At 40.3% G+C, this 26,990-nt stretch overlaps 1 protein-coding gene across 3 annotated transcripts in view; it reads left to right on the top strand.

Moving 5' to 3' along the window:
• Positions 1-26,990, top strand: part of msh3 (mutS homolog 3 (E. coli)) — a 208,319-nt gene that overhangs the window by 168,528 nt on the left and 12,801 nt on the right. For all 3 annotated transcript variants that reach the window (XM_060906976.1, XM_060906978.1, XM_060906977.1), the window contains exon 22: positions 22,102-22,228. In XM_060906976.1, coding sequence (XP_060762959.1) covers positions 22,102-22,228 — 127 coding nt within the window. The remainder of the gene's footprint in view (positions 1-22,101; positions 22,229-26,990) is intronic.

Consider the following 26,990-nt stretch of genomic DNA (forward strand, 5'->3'; position numbering starts at 1 on the left):
GTGGCTACAGATTTTTGTAGACTAGGAGGGTAATGCGATGTCATTGTCAGTTTAGTTCAAAAAATATCCATATATGTATTCCAATTGAAAACTGACATGTGCATGTTCTAAACCTGAAGAGAAAAGAGACTTTGAAATGTTATCACTGATAGCATGGTCTGTAAATTCTGCTTCTGACAGTTTCTCAACCTCAGCTGCATCACTCAAGTTCATAATTGGTCTTAAATAGAGATGCGTATGGGATTATTTTTTAAATCCCATCCCACTCTCACAATTAATTTTGTTTCTACTTTCTTGCAATATTTTCTATTGAATTTCTCATCTCATCTCATCTCATCTCATTATCTCTAGCCGCTTTATCCTTCTACAGGGTCGCAGGCAAGCTGGAGCCTATCCCAGCTGACTACGGGCGAAAGGCGGGGTACACCCTGGACAAGTCGCCAGGTCATCACAGGGCTGACACATAGACACAGACAACCATTCACACTCACATTCACACCTACGGTCAATTTAGAGTCACCAGTTAACCTAACCTGCATGTCTTTGGACTGTGGGGGGAAACCAGAGCACCCGGAGGAAACCTACGCGGACACGGGGAGAACATGCAAACTCCGCACAGAAAGGCCCTCGCCGGCCACGGGGCTCGAACCCGGACCTTCTCGCTGTGAGGCGACAGCGCTAACCACCACACCACCGTGCCACCTCTATTGAATTTAGTTAGTTGCATTTCTTAAAATGTAAACAAACTACAACCCCAATTCAGAAAAAATTTGGGACAATATGGAAAATGCAAACAAACAAACAAACAAAAAAAGAAAGTGGTGATTTACTTTAACTTGTATTTCATTGCAAACAAAATGAACGCAAGATATTTCATCTTTTGTCTGGTCAACTTTATTTCATTTATTCGTATATATCCATTCCTGTGTTTCAGCCCTGTAACACTTTCCAAAAAAAGTCGGGACGGGGCAATTTAGGGCTAGTAATGAGGTAAAACAATTAAATCATGATGTGATTTGAAACAGGTGATGTCAACCAGTAATTGTAATCATGATTTGGTATAAAATCAGTATCCAAGAAAGTCCTAGTCTTTGAGGAACAAAGATGGGCTGAGGATCTCCAGTTTGTCAACAAATGCATGAGAAAATTATCGAAATGTTTAAAAACAATGTTCCTCAAAGAAAGATGCAAAAGGATTTGGATATTTCACCCTCTACGGAAAATAATATCATTAAACGATTCACAGAATCTGGAGGAATTTTGGTGTGTAAAAGGAAAGGGCGCAAGCCAAAGCTGAACACCCGTAATCTCCGGTCACTCAGATGGCACTGCATCAAGAATCGTCATTCATTCACACATGGGCTCGGGATTGCTTTGACAAACCTTCGTCAAGCACTACAATACGGAGTTACATCCACAAATGCCAGTTAAAACTTTACTATGCAAAAAAGAAGCCTTCTGTTAACTTGTCCAGAAGCACTGTTGATTTTTCTGGGCTCGGAGGCATCTGGGATGGACCATCACACAGTGGAAACGTGTATTGTGGTCAGACGAATTGGTATTCCAGGTCTTTTTTTTTTTTTGAAGAAATGGACGCCATGTGCTCCAGACCAAAGGTAAAAAGGACCATCCAGACTGTTACCAGCAACAAGTCCAAAATCCAGGGTCTGTCATGGTATGGGGTTGTCTGTGCCCTTGGCAAAGGTAACTTGTACAGTGCTGAGCGTAAATGAGTACACCCCTTTGAAAAGTAACATTTTAAACAATATCTCAATGAACACAAACAATTTCCAAAATGTTGAAAAGACAAAGTTTAATATAACATCTGTTTAACTTAGAATGTGAAAGTAAGGTTAATAATATAACTTAGATTACACATTTTTTCAGTTTTACTCAAATTAGGGTGTTGCAAAAATTAGTACACCCCACAACAAAAACTACTACATCTAGTACTTTGTATGGCCTCCATGATTTTTAATGACAGCACCAAGTCTTCTAGGTATGGAATGAACAAGTTGGCGACATTTTGCAACATCAATCTTTTTCCATTCTTCAACAACGACCTCTTTTAGTGACTGGATGCTGGATGGAGAGTGATGCTCAACTTGTCTCTTCAGAATTCCCCATAGGTGTTCGACTGGGTTCAGATCAGGAGACATTACTTGGCCACTGAATCACTTTCACCCTATTCTTCTTCAGAAATCCAACAGTGGCCTTAGCTGTGTGTTTAGTCATGTTGGAAAAGTGCACGACGACCAAGGGCACGGAGTGATGGTAGCATCTTCTCTTTCAGTATAGAGCGATACGTCTGTGAATTCATGATGCCATCAATGAAATGCAGCTCCCCGACACCAGCAGCACTCATGCAGCCCCACATAAGGACACTGCCACCACCATGTTTCACTGTAGGCACCATGCATTTTTCTTTGTATTCCTCACCTTTGCGACACCATACAGTTTTGAAGCCATCAGTTCCGAAAACATTTATCTTGGTCTCATCACTCCAGAGTATAGAGTCCCAGTAGTCTTCATCTTTGTCAGCATGGGCCCTGGCAAACTCGAGGCGGGCTTTTTTTTGTGCCTGGGCTTTATTGTGTCACAGGAAATAGTCACCCCAGTTTGGCTTTCTATTTCTTTAGATAACTGCAGTGAACTTGCAGGCCGATTTTCTTCAACCCTTCTCATCAGAAGACGCTCCTGTCGAGGTGTTAACTTCCGTGGACGACCTGGACGTCTCTGTGAGATGGTTGCAGTTCCATCTTTCTTAAATTTTTGCACCACTTTTGCTACAGTATTCTGACTGATAAGTAAAGCTTTGCTGATCTTCTTGTAGCCTTCATCTTTGTGGTGGAAAGAAATTATTTTCTTTGGGGAATTCTGAAGAGACAAGTTGAGCATCACTCTCCATCCAGCATCCAGTCACTAAAAGAGGTCGTTGTTGAAGAATGGAAAAAGATTGATGTTGCAAAATGTCGCCAACGTGTTCATTCCATGCCTAGAAGACTTGGTGCTGTCATTAAAAATCATGAAGGCCATACAAAGTACTAGATGTAGTAGTTTTTGTTGTGGGGTGTACTCATTTTTGCACCACCCTAATTTGAGTAAAACTGAAAAATGTGTAATCTAAGTAATATTATTAACCTTACTTTCACATTTTAAGTTAAACAGATGTTATATTAAACTTTGTCTTTTCAACATTTTGGAAATTGTGTTCATTGAGATATTGTTTAGAATGTTACTTTTCAAAGGGGGTGTACTCATTTACGCTCAGCACTGTACTTCTGTGATGGCAGCATTAATGCAGAAAAGTACACTGAGATTTTGGAGCAACGTATCCTGCCTTCAAGATGACATGGCTGTGGAAGAAGAGGGTGTCTGTTCCCTCTCTCTCTAATAGAGTTGTGTGTGGCGAATTTTGAAATAAAAAAAAAAAATGCGACAACGATGACCCCATACTGTTGCACACCTTAAGACTTGTTTGTTTGCAGGAAGAATGGGACAATAACACCTGAAACACTTCATCACTTGGTGTCTTCAGTCCCTAAACATCTTTTAAATGTTGTGAAAAGGATTGGCAACATTTATAAAGTGGTAAATGCTTTGTACTAATTCTCTACTATCCCAAATGTTTTTTTTAAGATTTTTTTTGGGATTTTTTCACCTTTATTATTGGATAGGACAGTGTAGAGACAGGGAATGATAGGAGAGAGAGACGGGGAGGGATCGGGAAATGACCTCGGGCCGGAATCGAACCCGGGTCCCCGGATTTATGGTATGGCGCCTTATGCACCTGAGCCACGACGCCCCCTCCCAAATGTTTTTTTAAACGTGTTCCAAGAATCAAAATGGAAATAATAAGACAGCAATAAAATTCACGAGGTAAAACATAAAATAATTGTTTTCAGTGCAATACAAGTCAAAGATTATTTACAAATCATTGTTTTCAATTTTAATTTCAAGATACCATCCCAGGGCTGCACGGTGGTGTAGTGGTTAGCGCTGTCGCCTCACAGCAAGAAGGTCCGGGTTCGAGCCCCGTGGCCGGCGAGGGCCTTTCTGTGCGGAGTTTGCATGTTCTCCCCGTGTCCGCGTGGGTTTTCTCCGGGTGCTCCGGTTTCCCCCACAGTCCAAAGACATGCAGGTTAGGTTAACTGGTGACTCTAAATTGACCGTAGGTGTGAATGTGAGTGTGAATGGTTGTCTGTGTCTATGTGTCAGCCCTGTGATGACCTGGCGACTTGTCCAGGGTGTACCCCGCCTTTCGCCCGTAGTCAGCTGGGATAGGCTCCAGCTTGCCTGCGACCCTGTAGAACAGGATAAAGCGGCTAGAGATAATGAGATGAGATGAGATACCATCCCAACTTTTTCTGACTTGGGGTTGTAGTTACCTAACTTAAACTACTGTGACCCCGAGCAGCCAGTTACTCAGGATGCTGTAAATGCAGTGCACAGCACTGCACATCATATCTGTCGACTCGCACATGCCCTCATTTCTCTCTTTCCAATGCACACTTCTAATCTCTACCAGATGTCCTGTGAACCTTATTGGAAAGCTTTCTTCAACAAACAACCAAAAAAAACCCCAAAAAACCCAGGGCACCTCCAATATCTGTATCAGTGTACAACACATTATCTGTTCGTTCTGAATAATGTATTTGCATTTGGTTACATCTCTATTATAGCTGTTCAGCATCCGATTGCGAAAGAGCCTGTACATCTTTTCTTCTATCTTTGCCTCCTGGTGAGATGGCACACAGGACATCTGGGTCTCGAGCCTGAATCTAAGCTGTAAACATAACCTCTGTACTGATAAACCGTTCTTCTACTATGTCATGTCTCCTATTGAGACTATTTTCAGCTCCCCACATGCCCACTAGCATGTCTCTCACCTCTCTCTTACTTCAGCTTGTTTGTCAGTGGAAATCCGATTAGTCTGAGACATGTCTGTGCGTACTAATGATTTAATGTTCTTGTCACAAATAGATTCAAATGGCAGGAATGATTTTGGAACCAGGCCAGGTTGTCACATACAATAACGCTATGTCTATAGACAGGCTATATAATGATTACTAAGACTGTGCATGAATCACCTTTTAATCCATCACAGATGTGTTTTTTTGTTTTTTTATGAATTAAACATACTCAGTCACATTGTTGGTAAGCAGAGTGAAGGTTAACTTTCTGACCAACCACGTTGCAGAAAAACCTAGAAAAACCTACCGTACATTAGGAAAACCTAAAGATCACTAGACAAAGAGGGTGAGACGGATAACTACAGCTGGGTCCTTTTCCATCGCGCATGCGCATGCACACACGCGCGCGCGCGCACACACACACACACACACACACACTCTCTTATATCAGTTTTGGTCAGAAGTTTACATACAGTGACATGAATGTCATCTTGGATATGAATGTCATGGCAATATTTGGGCTTTCAGTCATTTCTTTGAACTGTTCTTTTTCTGTGGCAGAATGTACAGCATACAGCTTTAAAAAAACAAAACACTAGAATTTGGTGCACAAATTAATTTTCTTTGGATTTTCTGAAATCAACACAGGGTCAGAATTATACATACAGGGTCAAAAATATCTGGGTAAAATGTCTCTTCGCAAGATTCACCTTGACCAAACATTTTTGTTTACCATGAACAAGCTTCTGGCAGAATTCTGGTTGGATATTTCACACCTCTTCATGGTAGAATTGGTAGAGTTCAATTAACTTTGTTTGGGGTTTTTTCTTGGCATGGACTTGACTTATAAGCACGGTCCATATATTTTCAATAGGGTTGAAGTCAGGACTTGTTTTAAGCTTAATGTTGGCCTGCTTTATCCTCCACAACCAGCTCTGATGCGTGTTTGGGTTCATTGCCCTGTTGTAAGTCCCAAGTCGTGTTCAAATTTCTGATGGTTTATGCTGAAGAATTCTGAGATAGTCCTCCTTCATTATTCCATCCACTTTGTGCAATGAACCAGTTCCACTGGCTGTAAAACAGCCCCAGAGCATGATGATCCTACCACCACCACCAGCTGGTACAGTGTCCCTCTGTACATGGTGGTCATTGTGGCCAAACAACTCAATCTTTATCTCATCTGACCATATACCTATCCTCCAGAGGGCTTTTTCTTCTTCCGTGTGATCAGCTTCAAACTTTAGTTAAGCTTGAAGGTGTCAATTTTGGAGCAGGGGGTTATTTCTTGGATAGCAGCCTCTTAGTCCATGGTGATCTGAAGTGTAGACAGTGATCCATCAGCTTCCAGTTCATGGCAGGGCTGTGCCATGGTGGTTCCCAGGTTGTTCCTGACCATCCAAACCAATTTCCTTTCAGCTGAGGGTGATAGTTTGTTTTTGTTTGTTTTTTTAATTAAAGCTGTATGCTGTACATTCTGCCACAGAAAAAGAACAGTTCAAAGAAATGACTGAAAGCCCAAATATTGCCATGACATTCATATCCAAGATGACATTCATGTCACTGCATGTAAACTTCTGACCACAAGTGTTTATATAAGGTAGCAGATTCCTAAGCCACGCTAGCAAAATGCCTCCAACAGAACAGAGCCAGAATGTTTCTTTTAGTTTGTAAGTTGTTTGTATATTTTGTCTCTAAGAAGTATATTTTTTGAGAGTGTTATGTCCTTAGGTTTGAATGATTATTATTACGGTGGTGCAGTGGGTAGCACTGTCTTACTACAGCACAACTGTAGTAACTACTGTAGCACTATTTGCTACAGCACAAGTGTTTCAAGCCCTTTCACAAATCACGTGCACCGCTACTCGACCTGATAGGATCCCATTTTGGGTATGGAAAGATCATGCTGGGTTTCTCACCCCTGTGGTTAAGACCGTTGGAATTTGTCTCTTGCTCAACAATGCTGGCCCAGACACTGGAAAGAGTCTGATATCAATCCTCTTGCTAAAGTTGATATTCCTGAGGAGTATTTGAACTTTAGAGGTATAAGTGATTGCTAGAACTTTTGAAAAAACGGTATATTGTATTTTTAACAAGAAATGTGTCGAAGAATATTTAAATGATTCTCAGTTTGCATATCGCACTGTATTAATGCCTTGTTAAGAACACAGCATCGTTTCTTGAAGCACTAGACAAAAAGGGCACTTTAGCGGTTCGACTGTTCACTATGGATTTCTCAAAAGCATTTGATAATGTTGAACATAATCTCCTTGTTGCAAAGTTGAAACTTTGTCCTTTAAACCCGTGTATGGTTAATTGGTATACGAGTTTTTTTGCAGACAGAAAGCAGTGAGTAGTGTACAATAGTGTTATTTGTGCGTGGAAAGTAGTTAACAAAGGGACCACACAGGGGAGTGATAGTGGCTCCAATCTTTTTAACTTGTTTTTAAATGATTTTGAACTATATGGACATAAGGAAACGTCTCTAACTAAATACACCATGTGCACAGTTATTAGGCAAGTGAGTACTCTGACCCTACCATTATTTCTACGCGCATTTTCCAACCCCAAGCTATAGAGATCTTGCATGTGACGTCACAGCCGATCCAGATTGTGACAGACGCCATCTTGTCGGTCAAACGCCATATTCCGCCTTCTACTTCTACTTCTGATTCTACTTCTGCTTTTACTTCTACCTTTTCTTCTGGAAAACCCTACTATATACAATTCTACTACAACGGCTGCGGCTACAAGCTCTCCCTACCTGTGCACGTTTTTTATGTTTTTTGTGTGTATTTTTGCGTGTTGTTCGTCTGTACCGGACTTCAATATCCACTACAACCGTATGGACTTACTGGACATTGGTTTCCAGCAGAAAATTACGGTTTGTAGCGATTTCCATCACATGCACAACATTCCGGACGAGAAAAAAAAAAAAAAACATTCCGGACGAGACCAGATTGCGAGACCAGCGGGGTCTCCGTGGATTGTTATCGGAAGCAAAGCGAAGGAGGCGGCGCCGGGAGCCAAAGCAAAAGCGAGGCTACAGGCAGAGCCGGCCTGTTGACTAAGCTCAGAAAACAGCTACTCAAACCTCCACTGCCAAGCCTCTACCTCTCCAACGCCAGATCCATGTAAACAACACGGACGATTTGGAATTACAACTGGAATTACCTTATTCTATAATCGGCTGGTCAGTGCTATACTCAATACTTAAGGTGACTTACCCATCCAGTGAGGATCATTTTCTTGTTTACAAGATGCCACATCTGAGTCGCTGACAAATCCTGAATTTCTGTAAAGAAAACTGTCCAGAGATTTAGAAGCACGCAGTGCTTCACCACTGAACAGCGAGGGAAAGTTGATGAGGTAATCATACACGTCCGGGTATTCCGCTGGCAGTTCAAAATCCGGTCGTGAAAACTCCGTCCGGAAAGCCATAAGGGTCACAAATCTGTAGATCGTTTATTTTAGACATATATCTAGTTATCTGTTCATTAGAAAAATGAGCCGTGTAGTCCGTTGGTTGAAATTGATCCATTCTGTACACGAGTGCAGCAGTATTCAGCGGTGTTTTTGACCGACACGATGGCGGTTGTGTACTTTCCGGTCACGTGACTGCAAGATCTCTATATAGACCCCTTTCACTGACGTCACCCGAAACCGGAAGTAAACAGACCCTGCGCCATTTTGAACTTGAATGCTAATTGGATTTAAGCATTCCCAGGTGGTATTTGTGTAATAAGGGAGGGTGTGGCCTAAAGTCATGAACACCCTATATTAAGGTGTGCATAATTATTAGGCAACTTCTTTATCTCGGGCAAAATGAGCCAAAAAAGAGATTTAAGAGATGCTGAAAAGACAAAAATTGCAAAATGCGGGGGCGTCGTGGCTCAGGTGGATAAGGCGCCATACCATAAATCTGGGCGACCCGGGTTCGATTCCGGCCCGAGGTCATTTCCCGATCCCTCCCCGTCTGTCTCTCCTGCTCATTTCCTGTCTCTACACTGTCCTATCCAATAATAAAGGTGAAAAAAAAAGCCCAAAAAATATCTTTAAAAAAAAAAATTGCAAAATGCCTATCAGAGGGATGCCACATTCTTGAAATAGCTAAGCTATTGAAACGTGACCACAGACAATCAAATGTTTTGTTGTAAATGGTCAACAGGGTCGCAAAAAAAAATGTGTGTAGAAGAAAAGATGCAAATTAACTGCAACAGGCTTGAGAAGGATTAAACATGAAGCTACCAGAAACCCATTATCCTCCGGTGCCACCATATTGCAGAACTGCAACCTATCTGGAGTGTCCAGAAGTACAAGTTGTTTGGTGCTCAGAGGTAAGGAAGGCTGAAACACGACCACCACTAAACAAAACTCACAAGTTGAAACGTCGACATTGGGCCAAGAAATGTCTGAAGACAGATTTTTCAAAGGTTTTATGGACTGATGAAATGAGTGTGACTCTTGATGGACCAGATGGATGGACCCGTGGCTGGAGAACTAACAGACACACAGTACCACTTCGACTCAGACGCCAGCAAGGTGGAGGAGGGGTACTGGTATGGGCTGCTATTATTAAGGATGAGCTACTTGGACCATTTCAGGTTGAAGATGGACTTAAAATCAACTCCCAAACCTTCTGCCGGTTTTTAGAAGATAAATTATTCAAGCAGTGGTACAGGAAGAAGTCTGCATCATTCAAGAAGGCCATGATTTTTATGCAGGACAACGCACCATCACATGCATCCAAGTACTCCACTGCTTGGCGAGCCAGTATAGGCCTTAAAGATGACCGAGTAATGACATGGACCCCTTCCTTACCTGACTTAAACCCTATTGAGAACTTTTCTTAAACATGAGATTTACAGTGAGGGAAGACAATACACCACTCTGAACAGCATTCAGGAGGCCGTGGTTGCTGCTGCACAAAAAGTTGATTGTAAACAAATCAAAAAACTAACCGACTCCATGGATGGAAGGCTCATAGCAGTTATTGAAAAGAAGGCTGGCTGTATTGGTCACTGAATATTTTTGAAATGCCAAAAGTGTTTTATTTGTTAATTCTGAGTTATTTATTTGTTACATTTACTCTAGGGCGGCACAGTGATGTAGTGGTTAGCGCTGTCACCTCACAGCAAGAAGGTCCAGGTTTGAGCCCCGTGGCCGGCGAGGGCCTTTCTGTGCGGAGTTTGCATGTTCTCCCCGTGTCCGCGTGGGTTTCCTCCGGGTGCTCCGGTTTCCCCCACAGTCCAAAGACATGCAGGTTAGGTTAACTGGTGACTCTAAATTGACCGTAGGTGTGAATGTGAGTGTGAATGGTTGTCTGTGTCTATGTGTCAGCCCTATGATGACCTGGCGACTTGTCCAGGGTGTACCCCGCCTTTCCCCCGTAGTCAGCTGGGATAGGCTCCAGCTTGCCTGTGACCCTGTAGAACAGGATAAAGCGGCTACAGATAATGAGATTAGATGAGGCATTTACTCTAAAAATTAAAATAAACAAGTGAGATGGGAAAATTTTAGCTCTTCATTTAGTTACATCATAATTCTGCACACTAAGACTGTGTCCGAAATCGCTCCGTACTCACTATATGGTGAGGACGCCATTTTGTAGTGCTGTCCGAAACCTTAGTGAGGATTATTTACACCCTACCTATACAGTGCACTCAAAGTATCCCACAATGCATCACGAAAAGTAGTGCACAACGATGGTCACTAACCAAAGCAATATATCCCATCATGCATTGCGGTCGCGCTGAAAGAAATCAAAGGTCTCAAATTTGATTTAATAAAAGGCAGCGGCAAAGAAGAAAGTATTCAGCCTTGATTTAAAAGAAAAACTGAAAGATGCAGATACTTTGTATTGATTGATTGATTAATGTGGGAAATGCGCTCAGTATAATATGTATTGATCACAAAAATACATGCATGTATTTATTATTTTGAAAACCCACCAGCCGACTGATCTGGCACTTTTTAATTGTGTGACAGCAATGATGTAAATACCAGCGTGACGGGCAAGTGTCTGAAAACATTTTTTTAATTTTACCAATGAGGTCTCTATATTAGATTAGATTCAACTTTGTCATTGCACATGTCACAGATACAAGGCAACGAAATGCAGATTGCATCTAACCAGAAGTAAATAACGTAAGTGTAATATATAAATGTACAGAAATTACAGGGTATGGAATGGTACAATGATATAGATATTTACAGTATGTACAAATGTACAATAGTGCAATGGTATGATATAGATATTTGCAGTATATACAAAATGCGGTATGAATAAACAGTAGTGCAGTGAAGTCAGTTCAAGTCAGTTTAGTTTGGTTGGGGTGTGTGTGTGTGTGGACGGAGTTCAGCAGTGAGACAGCTGAAGGGGAAAAAACTCTTCCTGAACTTGGTGGTTTTGGTCCGAAGGCTTCTGTAGCGCCTTCCAGAGGGCAGGAGAGTGAACAGTTTGTATGCTGGGTGGCAGGAGTCTTTGTTGACGTTTATGGCTCTCCTGAGACATCACTTCCTGTAGATGTCCTCCATAGCAGGAAGTGAGGCTCCCACGACACGCTGGGCGATTTTCACCACCACCTGCAGTGCCTTCTGGTCCGAAACGGAGCAGTTCCCATACCAGACTGTAATACAGTTGGTTAGAATGCTCTCGATGGTACAGCAGTAGAAGTTCACCAGGATGTCTGAAGAGCGATGGTTTTTCTTCAGAGTCCTCAAGAAAAAGAGACGCTGGTGAGCCTTCTTGACTAGGTTGGAGCAGTTGGTTGTCCAGGTGAGGTCCTGCGAGATGTGGATCCCCAGGAATTTGAAGCTGGTCACACGATCCACTGCTACACCGTATATAGTCCTCTATATAGTAATTCCTTATATAGGGAGTAGTGAACGAGTGAGCGATTTTGGACACGGTAGATGCTGCTTAATAATTGTGCACACCTATATATTCCCCTGAGAAAGCCTAAACTCCCTTTTCCTTTCTTAACCATTCAGGTTTTCGGTTTATTAACAATTTGGATTGCCTGAGAGCACTGTATTTGTTCAACAATAAAATGAATCCTCAGGAGTACAACTTGCCTAATAATTGTGCACACAGTGTATGCTGATGATTCTACAATTTTAGTTTCTGTGTCAAGAGATTTGCCAGCTAAATCTGATGGAGCTCTACCAAAGTTTATGGCCTGGCCCAAGGAAAATTTGATGCATTGTACTATCACTAAATGTAAGGAATTAGTTTTATGCACGAAAGGTAATGTTATTGACTTTTCAATGTTGTATACTATCAGGCAGTATAGTAGTGTGTCTGTTTTAGGAGTAACTTTTCAGAATAACCGTAAAGTTAGTGTTCATGTTAAGGAAAAGCTGTAGGAAGCTAACAAATGCTTATTTGTAATTAGAAGTTTGCACAAAGAAGGTTACACACAGGATGAAGTAGATCATCGTTTTTTTCATGCGATAGTTCTCCCGAAAATATTGTATGGCCTTCCAGTTTCCGCTGCAAGTGTTTCAGATCTTACTGTTGTCCAATGCTTTTTTAAAAGGTGCTGTAAGAAACGTTCTACATCAACTAGTTTTAACATCTTGGAGCTTTTGGAGAAGTGTGACTGATGCCTTTTTAATAAAATTAAAAATGGAGATCATAGCTTCCTTCCATAGCTTTCTTGCTACTTATAATTATTTGACCATCTTACCAATAGAACCTGTATAAGACCTAAGATAAACACTGAATGTTTTAAGGATGGTTTTTTTTTTAATAGGTTATTTAAATATAATTTAGCTGTATAATTTTTGTTAATTTTGTAGTTTTTTCATAATTGTAAATATTGTAATTATTGTGTGTTACATTTTTTTTTAATTTACTTTAAATTGTAACATCTGATGTGTATTCTTATCCAATGAAATCAAGACATTTGACTGTCACCTCACAGCAAGAAGGTTCTGGGTTCGAGCCCAGTGGCTGACAGGGGCCTTTCTGTGCGGAGTTTGCATGTTCTTCCCGTGTCTGTGTGGGGTTCCTCTGGGTGCTCCGGTTTCCCCGACAGTCCAAAGACATGCAGGTTAGGTTAACTGGCTACTCTAAATTGCCCGTAGGTGTGAATGTGTATGTGAATGGTTGTTTCCTAAGCCCAGAAATGGGAGAAAGGGCATCCGGTATAAAACTATGCTCCAATTAATATGACCTGTAGATCAGTAGGGTCCACATGGACTTTGACCTGGCAACAGTGCTGGACAAGGGAGATTATTATTATTATTATTAGTAGTAGTAGTAGTAGTAATCGTCGGATCTGTTTACTGCTGTTTGTATTTACTGTTAATACTCAGATAATATGACTAAGGATGAGTCTTGGATTTATTCAGGAATACAATCTTTTAAAGTGAAAGAAAATGCTGTTTTTTAAAATAACATGAAATGAAACAGTTTTGTTCCTAAATTGGCTGAGTAATCATGATAAATGATGACATTGCACCAAATAACTGTGATTATTATTTTAGTCATTATCGTGTAGCTGATGTTTACTTTCTGGAATGTTAATTAACTTGGAGCTCCTGCTTTGTTGATGCTGGTGCTAATGCTATTCTGGTAGGTCTTGGGTAGGTTTTTAGTTGCTGATGCTTAAGTCATACTATAAATTACTGCTGATAAATAATAATGGCTTATGTTTTAAAATTGTGCTATCTTTTACATTATAAGTGTAGTTCTGTACATACAGTGGTGCTTGAAAGTTTGTGAACCCTTTAGAATTTTCTATATTTCTAATTAAATATGACCTAAAACATCATCAGATTTTCACACAAGTCCTAAAAGTAGGTAAAGACAACCCAGTTAAACAAATGAGACAAAAATATCATACTTGGTCATTTATTTATTGAGGAAAATGATCCAATATTACATATTTGTGAGTGGCAAAAGTATGTGAACCTCTAGGAGTTAATTTGAAGGTGAAATTAGAATCCGGTGTTTTCAATCAATGGGATGACAATCAGGTGTGAGTGGGCACCCTGTTTTATTTAAAGAACAGGGATCTATCAAAGTCTGATCTTCACAACACGTTTGTGGAAGTGTGTCATGGCACGACCAAAGGAGATTCCTGAGGATCTCAGAAAAAGCGTTGTTGATGCTCATCAGGCTGGAAAAGGTTACAAAACCATCTCTAAAGAGTTTGGACACCACCAATCCACATTCAGACAGATTGTGTACAAATGGAGGAAATTCAAAACCCTTGTTACCCTCCCCAGGAGTGGTCGACCAACAAAGATCACGCCAAGAGCAAGGTGTGTAATAGTCGGCGAGGTCACAAAGGACCCCAGGGTAACTTCTAAGCAACTGAAGGCCTCTCTCACATTAACCAATGTTCATGAGTCCACCATCAGGAGAACACTGAACAACAATGGTGTGCATGGCAGGGCTGCAAAGAGAAAGCCACTGCTCTCCAAAAAGAGCATTGCTGCTTGTCTGCAGTTTGCTAAAGATCACGTGGACAAGCCAGAAGGCTATTGGAAAAATGTCTTGTGGACAGATAAGACCAAAATAGAACTTTTTGGTTTAAATGAGAAGCGTTATGTTTGGAGAAAGGAAAACACTGCATTCCAGCATAAGAACCTTATCCCATCTGTGAAACGTGGTGGTGGTAGTATCATGGTTTGGGCCTGTTTTGCTGCATCTGGGCCAGGACAGCTTGCCATCATTGATGGAACAATGAATTCTTAATTATACCAGCGAATTCTAAAGGAAAATGTCAGGACATCTGTCCATGAACTGAATCTCAAGAGAAGGTGGGTCATGCAGCAAGACAATGACCGTAAGCACACAAGTCGTTCTACCAAAGAATGGTTAAAGACGAATAAAGTTAATGTTTTGGAATGGCCAAGTCAAAGTCCTGACCTTAATCCAATGGAAATGTTGTGGAAGGACCTGAAGCGAGCAGTTCATGGGAGGAAACCCACCAACATCCCAGAGTTGAAGCTGTTCTCTATGGAGGAATGGGCTAAAATTCCTCCAAGCCGGTGTGCAGGACTGATCAACAGTTACCGGAAATGTTTATTTGCAGTTATTGCTGCACAAGGGGGTCACACCAGATACTGAAAGCAAAGGTTCACATACTTTTGCCTCTCACAGATATGTAATATTGGATCATTTTCCTCAATAAATAAATGACCAAGTATAATATTTTTTTCTCATTTTTTTAACTGGGTTCTCTTTATCTACTTTTAGGACTTGTGTGAAAATCTGATGATGTTTTAGGTCATATTTATGCAGAAATATAGAAAATTCGAAAGGGTTCACAAACTTTCAAGCACCACTGTACATCTTTATCAACATGACACTTTTATCTAGCTTTTCGACGAAAAGCTAGAAAATTGCAAAAAGAATATATGACACAAATAATATTAAAAATAAACTAGAAAAGCACTCGGAGAGCGCAGACCTCCGCCAAGGATCCTTTAAAAAATTCCAGGATCCAGAAGGTGATCTGGATCACCACCAAAATGTAATGGATTGTTACTTGCACCCAGTCACACTTCCTGGAAAAAATTTCAGAGCAATCCGTTCATAACTTTTTCCGTAATGTTGCTAATAGACAAACCAACAAACAAACAAACCAACACTACCAAAAACATAACCTCCTTGGCGGAGGTAATAAAACCTAATATTGCCCTAATGAAATGAAAGATGAATCATATCAGATCTTTTTCCAAGCTCTGATATTGCAACCAACAAAACTGAAGTGCAAAACAAATTGAAACGTATTCGAAAAACAAACAAACAAACAAGCAAGCTTAACCTGGTTGTACAAGTGTGCACACCCCTTTACTTTTTGTTAAAGTACAGTTTGTTTGTTGTACAACACTCAGTCTGGGTAACAGTCTGCCATCTTGGTTTGGCAATTTTATTCCATTCTTCTTTGCAGAAATGTTCCAGATCTATCAAACTCCACTGGTTGTGGTTGGATTTAGATCTGAGCTCTGACTGGGCCATTACAAAATGTCTGTTTTCTTCTTCTGAAGCCGTTCCTTAGTTGACTTGGGTTATTTGTTTTTGTTGTTGTCATGCTGGAAAGTGAAATTGTTTTTCATTGACCGCAGTCTAACGCAGGACTGCAGGTTTTGAGCCAAATACTGCAGATTATCCATGTTTCTCTCTGTCTTGACTAGAGCCCCAGACGGGCTGACCACTAGACAACAAAATTTGTATCTTTATTTACAGTGGTGCTTGAAAGTTTGTGAACCCTTTAGAATTTTCTATATTTCTGCATAAATATGACCTAAAACATCATCAGATTTTCACACAAGTCCTAAAAGTAGATAAAGAGAACCCAGTTAAACAAATGAGACAAAAATATTATACTTGGTCATTTATTTATTGAGGAAAATGATCCAATATTACATATCTGTGAGAGGCAAAAGTATGTGAACCTTTGCTTTCAGTATCTGGTGTGACCCCCTTGTGCAGCAATAACTGCAACTAAACGTTTCCGGTAACTGTTGATCAGTCCTGCACACCGGCTTGGAGGAATTTTAGCCCGTTCCTCCGTACAGAACAGCTTCAGCTCTTATGTTTATGCTGGAATGCAGCGATTTCCTTTCTCCAAGCATAATGCTTCTCATTTAAACCAGAAAGTTCTATTTTGGTCTCATCCGTCCACAAAACGTTTTTCCAATAGCCTTCTGCAGATCTTTAGCAAACTGCAGACGAGTAGTGGTTAGCACGGTCGCCTCACAGCAAGAAGGTTCTGGGTTCGAACCCAGCAGCCGTCAAGGGCCCTTCTGTGTGGAGTTTGCATGTTCTCCCTGTGTCTGCGTGGGTTTCTTCCGGGTGCTCCGGTTTCCCCCGCACTCCAAAGACATGCGGTTAGGTTAATATGGGACGGCCTTGGGCTGACGTGCCCTTGAGCGAGGCACCTAACTCCCAACTGCTCCCCGGGCGCTGTTAGCATGGCTGCCCACTGCTCTGTGTGTGTGTGTGTGTGTGTGTGTGTGTGTGTGTGTGTGTGTGTGTGTGTGTGTGTTCACTGCTTCATATATATCAGTGGCGGCTGGTAGTCTTTCAAACAGGGGAGGCTGGTCGGTTACGATATTTCCAGATTTTAAAAGAAAAAAGAAAAAACACATCAATTTTGCCCATACTCTTGCCTCTGATCTGGCTGATTGTTGGCAGGGTCACAAACTGTGAAATAACAGGTTCTTTTGGCCCATTAGCCTACTGTCCAATATACATGATGGTGGTGTTGGGGGGGGGGGGGGGTATATTTTAACATTTTATATTTTAAAATTGTGGCATGTTGTTTAAAAATTGATCATTATTGAAAGCAGCTCTTTGTCAGGAACCTCAGCAGTAACAGCAGAGTGTTCTGGAATAGGCACAAGCACTGACCTTGGGGAGCCAAACATGGAGCTGGGTGCCACACATTTCATTCAATGACACTTTCCCTATATTTTACTTATTTTGACTGAGAAATGTTTTATTGACAATTTTGATAACCCTTCACTTTTAATCCAGGTCTGTAGTGTGAAATGTTCTCGGCTGTGTTTTTGTTTAAAAATGTTTTCCAAATTGTAGCTGTGTTTAATTCATATCCGGAGAAATATATATTCCAATATAATATACTCAGCATAAACATTTTAAATAGATTCTATATTTTTGGTCCATCCATGACATATTACTAAAGTAGCCTATTTACTGTTGTTGATGTGGGTCACTTGCTGTTAGCCAATTCACTTTCTCGTACCAGGAGAGCTGAAAGGAACGAGTATTATTCCCTACCTTTTTCACCAAGTCAATTTGAGGCGTTGGTCTACCCTGCTCTTTAATTTTAATTTTTTCCTCGAAAGGAAGACTGGCAAATGGCTTCGCCAAAATTAAATCAGCAATGCTTGGCATCCGTGCGCAGCTTTCTTGCTAGCTGACTAGCCCCCTCAAGTTCAAGTTCAGTCACTCAAATAAACGAAATTTCTGGAACTAAGATAGCAAACTTGACAACACTATATTTACACTTTATTTACAATGAAAATATATACAAACTAAAAAAGCTGGTAGAAACCGTATGTAATGAATGAAATCGAAATGTAAGCTGATCTCTTACAATACACCACAGCACTTGCGAATCCGCATGGGACTGAACTGAAATTCACCGCTGCCTGTCTATATTTGAAACGAGCTGTCAATCAAAGAAAATATCCGGCTGCTTTCACCAATCACCAGTCTCCTCGCGGAAAGCTTTGCCATGTCCCTCCCACTGTGAGGCTCGGAGTCCGTGGGCGGGCATTTTCGCAGTATTTGTCCAATAACCGTCTTGCATTTTGAGATTGAAAAGTGCATAGCTCCCAAATGCCATTGAAGTCCACTGAGGCTGGGAGTCCGGTGGGCGGGCGTTTTCGCAGTATTTGTCCAATAATCGTCTTGCATTTTGATATTGAAAGCGCATAGCTCCCAAATGCCATTGAAGTCCACTGAGGCTGGACTGCATCACGTTGTCACGAGGGGGAAAAACTCAAGCACGCATTAGGCGAACTGGGGAAAGTTATAACGGAATGATTTCACACTGTAGTTGGGTTGAGCACATATATTTCTGATTCTGGATCTGAAATAGCAATGTTATATGGTCGGCTATAACATAAGCGTAGCGCAATTCATCCTACATGATGTTCGTCATTTTTAGAGGAGGCTGAGTCTCCCTCGTTGTCTTAGAGCAATCGCCCGTGATATATACATATACAACCCCGATTCCAAAAAAGCTGGGACAAAGTACAAATTGTAAATAAAAACGGAATGCAATGATGTGGAAGTTTCAAAATTCCATATTTTATTCAGAATAGAACATAGATGACATCAAATGTTTAAACTGAGAAAATGTATCATTTAAAGAGAAAAATTAGGTGATTTTTAAATTTCATGACAACAACACATCTCAAAAAAGTTGGGACAAGGCCATGTTTCCCACTGTGAGACATCCCCTTTTCTCTTTACAACAGTCTGTAAACGTCTGGGGACTGAGGAGACAAGTTGCTCAAGTTTAGGGATAGGAATGTTAACCCATTCTTGTCTAATGTAGGATTCTAGTTGCTCAACTGTCTTAGGTCTTTTTTGTCGTATCTTCTGTTTTATGATGCGCCAAATGTTTTCTATGGGTGAAAGATCTGGACTGCAGGCTGGCCAGTTCAGTACCCGGACCCTTCTTCTACGCAGCCATGATGCTGTAATTGATGCAGTATGTGGTTTGGCATTGTCATGTTGGAAAATGCAAGGTCTTCCCTGAAAGAGACGTCGTCTGGATGGGAGCATATGTTGCTCTAGAACCTGGATATACCTTTCAGCATTGATGGTGTCTTTCCAGATGTGTAAGCTGCCCATGCCACACGCACTAATGCGACCCCATACCATCAGAGATGCAGGCTTCTGAACTGAGCGCCGATAACAACTTGGGTCATCCTTCTCCTCTTTAGTCCGAATGACACGGCGTCCCTGTTTTCCATAAAGAACTTCAAATTTTGATTCGTCTGACCACAGAACAGTTTTCCACTTTGCCACAGTCCATTTTAAATGAGTCTTGGCCCAGAGAAGACGTCTGTGCTTCTGGATCATGTTTAGATACGGCTTCTTCTTTGAACTATAGAGTTTTAGCTGGCAACGGAAGATGGCACGGTGAATTGTGTTCACAGATAATGTTCTCTGGAAATATTCCTGAGCCCATTTTATGATTTCCAATACAGAAGCATGCCTGTATGTGATGCAGTGCCGTCTAAGGGCCCGAAGATCACGGGCACCCAGTATGGTTTTCCGGTCTTGACCCTTACGCACAGAGATTCTTCCAGATTCTCTGAACCTTTTGATGATATTATGCACTGTAGATGATGACATGTTCAAACTCTTTGCAATTTTACACTGTTGAACTCCTTTCTGATATTGCTCCACTATTTGTCGGCGCAGAATTAGGGGGATTGGTGATCCTCTTCCCATCTTTACTTCTAAGAGCCGCTGCCACTCCAAGATGCTCTTTTTATACCCAGTCATGTTAATGACCTATTGCCAATTGACCTAATGAGTTGCAATTTGGTCCTCCAGCTGTTCCTTTTTTGTACCTTTAACTTTTCCAGCCTCTTATTGCCCCTGTCCCAACTTTTTTGAGATGTGTTGCTGTCATGAAATTTCAAATGAGCCAATATTTGGCATGAAATTTCAAAATGTCTCACTTTCGACATTTGATATGTTGTCTATGTTCTATTGTGAATACAATATCAGTTTTTGAGATTTGTAAATTATTGCATTCCGTTTTTATTTACAATTTGTACTTTGTCCCAACTTTTTTGGAATCGGGGTTTTATTAATAGTAAAAAAAAATTAGTCCTGTGCAGAAGTCTTTTTATGGTATTTCTAAAAACAAAAGAAGGATACTTTCTAATTATAAAAATAATTACTGTGTGTGTGTATGTGTGTGTGTGTGTGTGTGTGTGTGTATATATATATATATATATATATATATATATATATATATATATATATATATACACACACACACACACACACACACACACACACACACACACACACACACAAAGTGTGTGTATGTGTGTATATATATATACACACACACAAAGTGTGTGTATGTGTGTATATATATATACACACACACACAAAGTGTGTGTATGTGTATATACGCGCACACACATTTTATATGTGTGTGTGTGTATGTATGTATGTATGTAATTGGTTAATTCTAACTTTTTTGGAATCGGGGTTTTATTAATAGTAAAAAAAAATTAGTCCTGTGCAGAAGTCTTTTTATGGTATTTCTAAAAACAAAAGAAGGATACTTTCTAATTATAAAAATAATTACTGTGTGTGTGTGTGTGTATGTGTGTGTGTATGTGTATATATATATATATATATATATATATATATATATATATATATACACACACACAAGTGTGTGTATGTGTATATACGCGCACACACATTTTATATGTGTGTATGTATGTATGTATGTATGTATGTATGTAATTGGTTAATTCTAAGCACAGTCAGATGCTCCTTTTTTCTTCTTTTTTTAAACCCTAAAAATGTCCTATTTGTTTTCACTTGAATTTTATTGCCTGCTATATCACATTAAAGGTGGAAAAATATCTGACATGGTTTATTTTGATTTAACTTTTTTGTATCTCAAAAACTCTGCAGTTTTAACAGGGGTGTGTTGATGTATCCATTGTAGATGAACATATGTGCTCTTTCCCGTTCTGCAGGAAGCAGATTATTGGACTAAATGTCAAGACAATAAATGTAATCAGTAAAATTGAAATGCCAGGTTTACTCAGCAGATGTTTTGCATCCTCTCAACATCCTCTCCAATTTTGATACACCGTAGCCAGATTCAAAATATTTTAATCATGTGCTTATTTTTTAAAAAATCGCTATATATTTTTCCTCTCAGGCAATAGTGATCTATTCTTGTGCTCTGTGTAATAATGCTTTTCTTTCCTTAGATTATAGCTATTCATTTACAGAGGCATGAATATTAACTTCTGTTAATGGAGTTTGGTATCCAACATTGTGGTGATCAGCAAACAATTTTCAAAAACTGAGTGTCTGATCCTTTTTTTTTCCCTTTCCAAGATATCAGTGATTTATTCTATCCACATTCACTGGATATGAGCAATTACACGCTCTGATTGGCTACTCTACTACTAGGATGTCAGCTCATATACCATGAGTAGAGGAAAAACAAAATGGCGGAGCATGTTGCTGACCCAATCGAGGATGAAATAAAAACTCTACTCAAAAACAAAGCCCCCAGAAAATACAAAAAAAGCAACAAAATATGGAATAAAAGTATTTGATAGTAAGAACGTGTCTTTTTTTTTTCCTTCAAGAATCATTATTATAGTATTTTTCACAAATTGCTCCTGTCATTTCACTGGTTTGTTTACATTCTAAGCAGAAATTACTTTGTCAGACATTTTGTATAAAGTTTTTATTTATCAAATTTGCAAAAAAACAAAAATGCTCTGTTTCTCAAAATCCAGTGAATGTGGATAGAATAAAAGGTATTCCACTCAATCTCGTCGTACATGGCTTATAGCCGACTCGGCATTACGTGCCTCGTCGGCTATCAGCTCATGTACGATTCGATTTTGTGGAATAACAATTATTTGATTGATTTATTTATGAATATTTTATATGTTATTGACTGTGTTTCAGGTGAGGTGTCTGACCCTATTTGTGACCCACTACCCTCCACTGTGTGAGCTTGAGAAACTCTACCCATGTCATGTTGGAAACTACCACATGGCCTTCCTGCTCAACGACCCAGAGACTGCAGCTGGAGGTGTGTGTGTGTGTGTGTGTGTGTGTGTGTGTGTGTGTGTGTGTGTGTGTGTGAGAGAGAGAGAGAGAGAGAGAGAGAAGGGGGGAATAATGGACAGGTTTGACCTTGTGGGGACATTTTGGCTAATTTAAATGTAGGCACAACACTTTTTGGCCAAAAGTTTGTGGACACCTGACCATCGCACCCATATATGGTTCTTCCCCAAACTGTTGCCACAAATTTGAAAGCACACAGTTGTATAGAATGTCTGTAGCATTACAATTTTCCTTCACTTGAACGTGAACGCCCAAACATGTTCCAATACTGTTTACAAAGCAAGCTCCATGAAGACATGGTTTGCCAAAGTTGGAGGGTAAGAACTCAAGTGGTCCGCACAGAGCCATGACCTCAACCCTACTGAACACCTTTGGTATGAACTGGAACACTGACTGCACCACAGACCATCTGGCATGACATTAGTACCAGACCCCAAGCTGAATGAGCACAAATCCTCAAGCCATGCTCCAAAATTTAGTGGAAAGCCTTTCCAGAAGAGTGGAGGTTATTATAAGAGTATGTGTGATGCTCCAGTGTCCGTAAACTTTTGGCCATTTAGTGTATGTCAGACAAAGGTCCTCTCAAGGATAGTAAAACAATGAGAAAATATTCAAGAAATTGATAGATATAAGATTGTTATTGTTCATAATGAATGGTCAGTCTCATGTGAGTCACAGTTGTATTTCAAGTTCTTTTATAGATAGTTTTCACTGACATCACAGCATTCCGGGGAACGCCCTCCAGCCACCATCTTGTGGGGCAAACAAAACGGACCATCGCCATTACCGGCTATGTTATCTCGGATGAATTTATGAAGTTATATAGTCAGTTTTCTAAAATAAAGATCAATGTCGGCAAAATCAAGCAAACGGAAGTATATAGATACATTAGACGACATCTCACGACAACGGTATGCAGCCAAACTGGCCTTGATTGGGGGAATTGACCCCTACGAAGTGGACAAAGATGCATTTTCAAGTGACTATGCAGGGCTTAACAATTTAAACTATTTCAGGTCTATTTTAGGTCTATTCATACAGAATAGACCTAAAATGTTTTTCAAAAATGACCCTTGCGTGAGTGAAGTGACCAGTTTCAAATAGAAACGTGACAAACGAGCGATATTAAGTGTACATTACAATGTAAACGTACACTCAGCGGTTCCAGTTAGGCATTCTCCAGAGATTGTTCACATGATGTTTTGGTTTCGAAAAACAAACTTAAACACAATTGATTGTTTATTTAAACAACTTACCACTTATAAAATGATTGGAGCAGACTTTACTGTGTTTGGAAGGCTGATAATCCTTGCGGTTGATTCTCGCAAGCCATAGATTTCTCCTTTGTATGCTGAGCTTCTTTGTTTGCTCGCCTTCGTGCTCCCGTACAGTGGGAATTCCATAAAAGCTCCGCTTAACTTCATCATCTGACCTATTACGACAGCCATGAATACAACAGGTGTGCACCATTGTTAGCTTTAAATAGCCTGCTTGGGTTCTTTTGAAGACTTTGTACTCGCGCCTTACAATGTGTGCTCAGTGACCCGTACGGTAAGCTTGACCCGCAAGATGGCCGCCACTAGGGAATCCCCGACTCTGTGACGTCGTGAAAACTATCTATAGCACAGCATTTCTTACAGTGGTGGAACTGGAGAAGAGGACAGTGTTCATCATTGTAATCTCACAGTTTGATAGAAAATTCATGAATTTACTTCCTGCTTGAGTAGGATGTTTAACACATGCTTTGTAACATACTTACAGAGGAGCAGCGTGTAATATTGAAAACTGTTTCTGGATCATATTTTGAAGACCTTTTAGAGGAATTGTGATTCACAGTAGATAATATTGACATCCTTCTAAGTTTCTGTCTATGTTTTCCTGACCCTGAAATTATTTTTGACTTCAGCTGAAAGACACCTGCTCAGCTCTTCCCTCTTTCTTTAAAAGGCAAATCATGAGATGGGCGGGTCTGTTGGGGGGAACTTTTCACAAATGATAGTCGTGCGCTTTTACAGACACTGTGTGAATTAAGTTAAAATGTTGATCAATGTGTGGAACTGAGTAACACACAGCTTTAATATACGACCCAAAATCAGAAAAAGTTGGGACGGTATGATGAAATTAAAACTGAAAACAATGATTTGTAAATAATCTTTGACCCGTATTGCACTCAAAACAGTACAACAGCACATTATTTGATATTTTACCTCATTAGTTTTTTTTTTTTCAAAAATAAACACATTTTCAATTTTAATGCTTGCAACACATTTCAAAAAAGTTGGGACGATAAAGCATTTACCACTTTTATAATGTTGCCATTCCTTCTCATAACACTTAAAAGATGTTTAGGGACTGAAGACACCAAGTGATGAAGTGTTTCAGGTGTTATTTTGTCCCATTCTTCCTGCAAACAGGTCTTTAGGTGTGCGACAGTACGGGGTCGTCATTATCACATTGTTCATTTCAAAATTCACCACACATTCTCTATTGGGGACAGACACCCTCTTCTTCTACAGCCATGCCTTTGTAATGTGTGCAGAATGTGGTTTTGCATTGTCTTGTTGAAATATTCCTGGAAAAAAGGTCACCTTGAAGGCAGCATATGTTGCTCCAAAATCCACAAGTACTTTTCTGCATTAATGCTGCCATCACAGAAGTGTAAGTTACCTTTACCAAGGGCACTGACACAACCCCATACCATGACAAGCTCTGGCTTTTGGCCTTGTCGCTGGTAACAGTCTGGATGGTCCTTTTCCTCTTTGGTCCAGAGCGTCCATTTCTTACAAAAAAAGACCTGGAATACTGATTCATCTGACCACAAAAGATGTTTCCACTGTGTGATGATCTGTCCCAGATGCCACTGAGCCCAGAGAAATTGACTGTGTGTCTGGACACAATTAACATAAGGCTTTCCCTTTTGTACAGTAAAGTTTTAACTGGCATTTGTGGATGTAACTCCGTATTGTAGTACTTGACAAAAGTTTGAAGTAATCCCAAGCCCATGTGGTTATATCAGCGATAGATGAATGATGGTTCTTGATGCAGTACTGTCTGAGGGATCGAGATCACAGGTGTTCAGCTTAGGCTTGAGCCCTTGCACTTTACGCAGATAAATTCTTCCAGATTCCTTGAATCATCTAATGATATTTTGCAGTGTAGAGGGTAAAATCTCCACTGCTTCCTCTCTTTCTTTGAGGAACATTGTTTTTAAACATTTAAATAATTTTCTCACACATTTGTTGACAAACTGGAGATCCTCGGCCCATCTTTGTTCCTCAAACACTAGGCCTTCCTGGATACTGATTTTGTACCAATTTGTGATTACAATCACCTGTTGACATCACTGGTTTCAAATCACTTTTTCATTATTTAATTGTTTTACCTCATTACTAACCCTAAATTAGCCCTGTCCCAATGTTTCTTTGGAATGTGGTGCAGGCCTGAAACACAGGAATGGATGTATATTAACAAATGAAATGAGGTTTACCAGACAAAACGTTAAATATCTTGGGTTCATACTGTCTGCAATGAAATACAAGTCAAAGCAAATTTAGAAATCACTGCTTTCTTTTTTCTTTTTGTTTGCATTTTCCATACCGTCCCAACCTTTTCTGATTTGGGGTGGGATTTATTTGTTTGTTTGTTTGTGTGTACAGTTGACCACTTGGATTAGATAACACCTTCGAGGTGACTTTCAGTATTCCTTAAAGGTCCCATGGCATGAAATTTTCACTTTCTGAGGTTTTTTAACGTTAAAATGAGTTCCTCTGACCTTCTTAAGTCACCCCAGTGGCTAGAAATTTCATAATGTGTAAACCAAACTATGCCCACCCTTTGTCAACATTTGAGAATGGCGCGTCAAAATGGCACGTTGATAGGCTTTTCCCTTTACTACGTCAGCAAGGGAGATGATCCCCACGCCCCCCTCTGGATTCCCACCCACTGTATGGATTGCCCGCCCAGCTCAAAAGTTGCCACCAAACATGGAAGTTGCGCTGTACATGGATGTGACAACACAGAAAGGAGTCTGTTTTTACTAACGACGGGAGAGCCCTTGAAGACGCAGTGGCTTAATTTTATTTACTTCAATAATACGCCATCAAGTCTACCTAAGACGGTGTATGTTTGTCGGAAGCATTTTCCTGAGGAATGTTTCCACAACTTGGGACAGTACAGGGCAGGTTTTGCACATCAACTGTCACTGAAGCCTGGGTCCGTACCAAGCATCCCTGCCGCATCAGCAACAAACACCGAACAAGTAAGTGTATAACTGTTAAGTCGTTTTGCCGTGTTTTAAAATCGGTGCCACGTTAGCCTTGCAATGGCTACATTAGCTGTGCAGCTAACCTCTTCCTGCAGTTAGCCAGGTACTCTGCGCTACAAAACCAAAAAGCATGCAGCATGCTCTGTTATAATAGCCAATCAAAACAGTTTTTACAAAGACACCCACATTCTTTTTTTTAAGTCACTCGTTCATGTTATTTGTTTGTTTGTTCAGTAAAAACCCAAACATTTGTTGAATTTATTTTATTTCCTCGCGTCGCACCTTAATGACGTCAGCGCGCTGTATTTTTCCCTTCGCGGTTTGTTCCTTCTCTCTCGCCATAGTAAGACACCCACATCCGCTTGTTCTGACCCACTGGAGGTAGCGTCACAGTGCTGTTAGCCAATCAGAGGTAACACGTTTACATGTCATGAATATTAATGATAAGAGCTGAAATCCTGTT

This window comes from Neoarius graeffei, chromosome 24, assembly GCF_027579695.1.
Source record: "Neoarius graeffei isolate fNeoGra1 chromosome 24, fNeoGra1.pri, whole genome shotgun sequence".
NCBI classification, from domain to species: domain Eukaryota; kingdom Metazoa; phylum Chordata; class Actinopteri; order Siluriformes; family Ariidae; genus Neoarius; species Neoarius graeffei.